At 49.7% G+C, this 7,177-nt stretch overlaps 1 protein-coding gene across 1 annotated transcript; it reads right to left on the bottom strand.

Moving 5' to 3' along the window:
• Positions 1–1,166: 1,166 nt before the first annotated feature.
• Positions 1,167–2,902, bottom strand: LOC141161237 (E3 ubiquitin/ISG15 ligase TRIM25-like). The gene has a single exon (XM_073646016.1). The coding sequence runs from the start codon at positions 2,861–2,863 to the stop codon at positions 1,295–1,297; it is 1,569 nt and encodes a 522-aa protein (XP_073502117.1). The 5' UTR covers positions 2,864–2,902; the 3' UTR covers positions 1,167–1,294.
• Between the last annotated feature and the right edge of the window lie 4,275 nt (positions 2,903–7,177).

Below are 7,177 nucleotides of genomic sequence, written 5' to 3'. Positions count from 1 at the left end.
TTTGGTCAGTATTTTTCTCAGGAGTGGGAGCTAAAACCAGGTGAGGAACAATCAGAGAAAAGGTATAATAGAAACAAGCACAAGCACACAAGCCTAAGTTTCAGGATGTTTCTTTACTAGCACAAGGAGACAACATATTAAACTGCACTCCTGGTTTGCAATTGCAGTGTATGAAGATAAAAAAAATGCTGTTATTAAGGTGCTGTTACTGCAGTTATCACAGATCAATAAATTCACAGCTACACTGACTCTGCAGGTCCAGCACCTCACACTTGAATCTTTACATTATTATTCATAGACTACCATTTCCATTTTCAGCACTAGTGCAGTAGTACATCACAATCCAATTTAGGCCGTTTTCTGTCCCTACGTGGAATGAGCTGTAAAATTCTAAAAAGGGGCTACTTGGCTGTCCCTCATCTTTTCAACAGGCTGTGATAGCCCTCCCTGATTGGCTGTGCTAGACCAGGTGAGGTGAAAGTTGCAGGACATTATGGGGAAGTCCAAGTGGCCACGCATGATGTCATTAGCCCGCTCCGTGACTCTTCAGCAATGTGTGAAATGACACCACGTATTTTTTATCTTTGCTGATCCTCACTAATTGAAATGCAAGATGTTCAACAGTGCGGGGGCCTGTGAATATCAGGAAATTCGAATCAAAGTTGATCCTCTGTAGATCGATCTGCTCATCTCTAGTGAAAACATATCCCAGCTATATACCAGCACTTTATCAGACAGAACTAATTGTTTAATGATTAGTAGTGTTGAGCGAGTATATTCTGTCCGAGTATGCTCGGGCCGAGCTCCGAGTAGTTACAGCTGCTCGGTGATATGGTTGAATCGCTCCCGTGTGAATGATTTGCAACTGTTTGACAGCTTTATTACATGTGAGGAATGTGTAAGAAGAAATAGACATTCCTCACATGTAATGAAACTGTCAAACAGTCACAAATCATTCACACGGGAGCGATTCAACCTTATCACCGAGCAGCTGTAAATGCTTGGAGCTCGGCTTGAGCATACTCGGCGAAAGGGTTAACAGAACATACTCGCTCAACACTAATGATTAGCAATTATCAGTCAAAGGACAATTCACCCATTTATATTTCCATTCAACTCAATGCATTCTGCGACAAATCTACAAGGAAGAGAAAATAAACAGCAGAAAAAAAACCTCTAAAAACAGCCATATACATTGTATTATTAGATGGTCCTCCTGATAACTCACTATATACAGATGTGTCCATGTGACAAGAAATAATGTAATTATAATGTGACGTGGACGACATCGGCCTCAGCTTCTTATTGTAACAGAGGCTCCATCATTCACATAGAAGACAACATGTAGGGGTTCAGTGAAGGAGGCGGTGAAGGTGTGTAAGTGTCTGATGGGGTCACACAGCTCATAGAAGGACAGACGCCCGGCCTCATAGTCTAAGAAGACCCCAAGTGTTGGACATGTTGGCTTTACACTGAGGGTTAAATTACCGGAGTTGTGACATACATTATATTCTCCATCATTCATACACAAACACCAAGATTTATCATTATATACAATACAAGACTGTCGTCCTTTCTTTTCGATACTGGGATAGGACAATCCGATGATACATCTTCCTATCTGGTTCCACTCTACCTCCCAGTAATGTCGTCCTGAGGAGAGGCCACATCCGCTTAACACCTGGGAGTAAGTCACAAATCTTCCTGGTGATTTTGGTCTCTCCTGTTTTTCTTCTGATCTTGTTGCTGTTTTCAGATTTTCTGATATCTTCACCCTACTATGAGCAGTGTCCACATCCAGCAATATGTCTGGGACATGGACCCCGAGCTCTGATGTTACATTGGTGACAATATCCCTCATAGATCGGTGTAAGGTCAGTGAGATCAGAACCTCATCCAGATCCTCCTCAGAACTGACCTCTCCACCATCTCCTCCTGTGTCCTCATCACCTCCATGACTACATACTGTAATGTCACTTTCTTGTAAGAGTCTTATTGGGTCGGTGACACGACACATCTCCTCCACGTGACGCATCTTCCTGGACAGCTCGTCCTCCTGTATTTCCAGCTTCTTGATCAGATGAGATATCTGGGACACAATCTTCTCCTCCTGCCTGGAGACCTCGCTCAGCGCTTTCTTTTCTGCCATTTCCAGTTGCTTCCTAGTGTCCATAAATCTCTTACTGATGTTCTTCCTCTTATCGGAGGCTTTCTCCTGGATCTTCCTCTTACGATCCTGCAGATTATGGACTCTTGTATAAATTTTTTCTTTTTGTGGATATAGTCCATCCAGATATTCTCTCAGCTTCTCCTTCTTCTTCTCAGAGGCCACGTCCAGTAGCTCCACGTCATATCCCTTGTGGCCTCCGGCCACCCAGCAGGACACACAGATACAGGCGGCGTCTATAGGACAGTAGTATTTCAGCATCTCCTTGTGTGTGGAGCATTTTCTTTTCTCCAGGGTAACAGTGGGGTCAACTAATGTATGTTCTGATGACTTACTGTGTCTACTTAGATGCTCTTCACAAAAAGACGCCTCACACTGCAGACAGGATTTCACAGCCGATACAGGAGACTTTGTACAGTAAGTGCAGAAGATTCTGGTCTCCTCCATATCAGGCTGAGTAGATGAGAAAAACTCCACTATGTTCCTCAGCTTCCGGTTCTTCTCCAGGGCCGGACGCTCCGGATATTCTGCTCTGCAGTCAGGACAGGAATACCCTCCAGCCGCCTCCTGGGCATCCAGCACACTCACAATACACGAGCGGCAGAAGTTGTGTCCACATCTCAGGGATACGGGATCTGTATAGAGGCTCAGGCAGATGGAGCAGTTCAGCTCGTCCCTCAGCTCAGCAGACGCCATCGTAGTGGGAAAGAGCAGGAACCGAAAGTGAAAAACTTTCCATACACAAGTATAGAGAGTTCCTGAAGATTTAACTCTTACAGTTCAGAGACTGTGTTTACTGTTGATTTTTGCGGTGAGTGGAATCAATAGCAGGATTCAAGTTTAAGTAGTTTTAGTTAATATACTAACAAGTACATACAAGATGCGTCAGCACACTGCGATTAATAAATACATTAACACCGGTATTGCTGTAAACATTAATAACGTAAGGTACTTAGTGTTTTTTGATCGAAAAGTGCTAAAGCCATCAATCACGTCAAGGTGACCTAAATACTGATGTTGCCTAACCACTAATCACCGCTCCATGTGACAACCAGGCCTTATGTGATGGGGGACTGAAAGAAAATCAGGCGTAGCTCACAATTAAACCCTTGTCTGGGACGGATGTGTAGATAAGGGTGATGAGATGTGGAAGGGGCCACCCCCCAATACATACTAAAAAACAAAAAATAGGGCCTGCAAACATTTAGTATTAAATGAATGTACAGGTGCACAAATACACTATGTGGTCAATATACAGACGTATACATACAGCAGACAAGGTTATAATTGCGAGCTGTGTGCCTGGTTTTCTTTTACTTCCCCAGTTCAGATGAGGCAACGCAGATGACGAGACCCCTGGGCCGTGGGGTACTCGGTGCCAGGCCGGTCGTTGCTAGGGGAGATGTCACAGTGGCGGTGAACCGGTCCATGACCCAGGGCGGTCAATCCAAAGTTGAATATTTACAGGGGATTTATAGTTCTTATATACAGTTTGTGACGCCACCTGTGGTATGCGGCTAAAGGGAGCCGCCGCTGCGGAGCAGGTCCTCTGGAGCTGGTGTAAATGCAGCAAAGTTGGTTTAGCTCTCCACAGCTTAGCTCCAGGGCAGTGTAGATGTTGCTGTTATGAAGTAGCACTCGGAGTGCAGTGCAGTGCAGGGATTGATGGCGCAGCAGCAATAACTGACAGATGGTGGGGCGCAGTCTTCAGGATTTTACTTGCGATTTTCAGACTCCCAGTTACCAGGGCCAGGGAAACTTCCCACATCGTCCTGTGCTTACTCAGGGAGGGGTTCAGCCAACCCTCAGGTACCTCCGGAGTACATAGAGGAACCCCCTTCTGTGTGTTCCTTCTGGCCGTCTCCCTGCACCTCACACCTAGTGTCCCAATCCAGTGACTGCGGACCATGCCGGGCGATGTCTTCTCTGTCCCCTGGGTCCACTATGGTTACCTTCTTGGTGAGATTGATGTGGATTGTGGCTGCAGTACCTGAAATACTACAGCCTCCAGTTTCCTAGTTGAGGCTTAAAGAACTCTGCTAGATAAAGGACCAGTCCCCTCCACCTCCTGGCAGATTCGGGCGTACGAGCGGCCTCCAGCACTACCCGTACCCCTGGGGTCCCTTCCTCATTCCTGGAGCCTTTCTCCTGCTCCTCTCCTCCTCAGTCTGTCCTGGGCCTCTCTCTAGGCCCTCCTCCTGAGCAGAGCTCCTACAGAGCTCCTGCTCCTCTCACTGTCCTCCTCTGACTGACTGGCTGAACTCCCTCTAGAATGTTCCACCATCTTTTTATATCACTCCTTTCAATGCTCCCCTGATTTACTTCCTCCACCCACACCCACTACATGGTTCCCCCTACTTTGGCTCCCCCCACTCCAACCAGGGACAGGGCTCAGCAGGAAGCGCGACGCATCTTGCCCCTCCAGCTGGTCTGGAGTAGTGTATTGTTGGATGCAGGTGTTAGGGTCCCGGGCTGTACTCCTTCCTTACCTGAGAACGAGATACCACACCTCTGGGTGAGGTGCAGTACCTCTGTGGCGACCGAACCCTTAGGGGCGCCACACAGACCATTATTCTGTATAGAAAATTGCTAGTGTTCACTTTCCCCATAACTAGCAATGGACAGTGTGCTTTCATGGTGTGCTACATTGCAGACATGGACATTATATTGAGTGATAATATTGTGGCACACCAGGGGTCTGGTTGCCACAGTGATAGAAATATCACGTCTGAGAGCAAGTGGGAGGTTCACTGGTCAGGAGCCCTTGAACATGCAACACTTCATGTCCCAGACCAGATAGGGGAGGAATCTGCCCTATATAAACTGGATCTGGGGCGGGGTTAGTTGAGTTAGAGCCTGGAGTGAAGTTCCAGACACAGGGAAAGCAACAGCTAGGAGCTCTGTAGGAGCAGGAGCTGAGTGCCAGGGACTGGAAGCAGATATTGCTCGTCCTGGCTGAAGACACTACGACCGGACACAGGAGTCCGAGGCTGTGAGGACTTATATATCCAGCAGCAGAAACCAGCCGGCAGGGGATTTCAGGTCCTCTTGCCATAGGAAGCCCGGAGGCTCAGTCACACACAAGGGACCGGTATCGCCATCGAGGAGCGGAAGCTACCAGAGGGTCCAAGTCACCAGCCATACGGGTGAGCACCACACGGTATACTCAAGGACGTGGGCTACTTCCACTCGCTTACAGCAAGGTAGCCAGGAAGAGTGCAGATAGACGGGGAGGCCTACAACTCCACCTGGCCAGGGGAACTCCTGTTTGTTCACAGACTGACCAGGCCCCTTATGCTAGCCAGTACTCCCGGGAGGGTCTGCCTTATCATCATCAGTAAAGACCCTAAACTGCACTGCAAAGACTCTGAGTCGTTCCTGCTTCACCCGTGCACCATCACTCCCATCATCCACACTCACTGCCCTGAGGCTATACTCCTCCCGTGGGGAGTTATCCCATCCTTTGCTGCGCACACCACACCAGCCTCAGCGGTCTGCCTCGCAGCGGCGGTACACCCTGACCGCAATCCACGGGTGGCGTAGTCGGACATTAAATCATAAAAACCCTATAAAAGACGACCACTAGTCTGACCACCCCGAGCCACGGGACTGGGTCACCGCCACGGAGACTACAACCCCCAGAGACCCGGCTCTGGGTAACCCACACACGTGCATACACGGCCCAGGGGGCGCGTCAACTTTTTGGCGTAGTCGACAGGATTGTGACTAACCCGCCACAAACGGGTATTGCGTAACTGAAAAAGACTTTGCACTTACCTGAGTGAAGTTTCCCACCATCCGGAGCCGTCTCCCGCCGTCTTCAGCCGTTTTCCCGCCATCAGACGCCATCTTCAGGACGCCGCGCGGGAAGAAGAGGGACGTGGATGTCCAAACCGCGCGAGACCTGAAGCCCCGCCCTACGCACCGACGCTGCGCAAAGTCCTGGAAGGAGAGAGAGTGACGCTGACGTCACCAGGACGCGACGCAAGGTCCTCGCCCGGAGCAGCATCAGCGGAGCCGTGGCCTACGGAGGAAGAGCAACAAAAGGTAGGCCACGGTTAACTAGGGGGGCGGAAGATACCAGGAATGGAGGGAGCTCCCACCGCCAGTGCAGCCGCTGTCGCAGTAATGTCATTTACAATGCCTTACATCCCTGGAGCGGCCTGGCTGCCCCAATACTCAGGGGAGTCGCAAACCCTGAGCGACTTTAAAGAGAGACTGTACAGCCTATTTAAAGTGTACCCCCTGACGAAGAGGCAAAAAGTGAGCATATTGGTAGGCCAGCTAACCGGCGCAGCCCAACATGAAGTAAAGTCCTGGTCAGTCAGGGACAAGGAGACTGTGAAGGAGACCTTAGCCCATCTGAAGGACACTTTTGATACCCGCACCTCAGCAGAGATCAAAATGAGATTTTATGGGTGCAAGCAGCGGGCCCAAGACAGTATAAGAGACTATGCTTTGAATTTGCAGGAGGCCCTGGGAGCCATTAAACAGGCAGACCCTGACAGTGTGCGGAATGCAGATGAACTGTTGACTGAGCAATTCATTGAGGGTCTGCTGTCCAACGCCCACCGAACCCAGTTACGTGGAATGGCCTTGCAGAACCCTGGGTTAGACTTTGCAAAGTTCAAAGACAGGGCCATCCGGGTGCTCCGAGAACCGGCACCGGGTAGCGCTGTAACCCACCGGTGCCCTGCTATTACCTATCACCAGGAGGCGGCGCCCTTGCCTGCAGAGCCTGTGGGAGCCGGTGCGCAGGCTTTAAATAAAGACCCGGCTGCAGACCTGCACCATCAGGTACAAGAACTGACCAAAAGTGTTGCCGCATTAACCAGGACTGTGCAGTCGTTATAGGTATCCTCTCCAGGAAGGATCAAGCTGGCCACAGGTCCGGAGGACGTCCCGTGGCGCCGACAGAGGAGGATCCCATCGTCCAGAGGAAGACCCAGCGACAGATACAATGAGGACGGACAACCCATCTGCCGCTGCTGCAATCAACCCGGACATATG

The sequence above is a fragment of the Phyllobates terribilis genome, unplaced genomic scaffold (genome assembly GCF_046119375.1).
Source record: "Phyllobates terribilis strain yellow unplaced genomic scaffold, ASM4611937v1 Scaffold_9__5_contigs__length_417890890, whole genome shotgun sequence".
NCBI lineage: Eukaryota > Metazoa > Chordata > Amphibia > Anura > Dendrobatidae > Phyllobates > Phyllobates terribilis.
This window is presented reverse-complemented; position numbering and strand designations above follow the sequence as displayed.

Excerpts from the sequence above, each read along its gene's own strand:
- LOC141161237 (XM_073646016.1), bottom strand. The coding sequence starts at position 2,863 with ATGGCGTCTGCTGAGCTGAGGGACGAGCTGAACTGCTCCATCTGCCTG.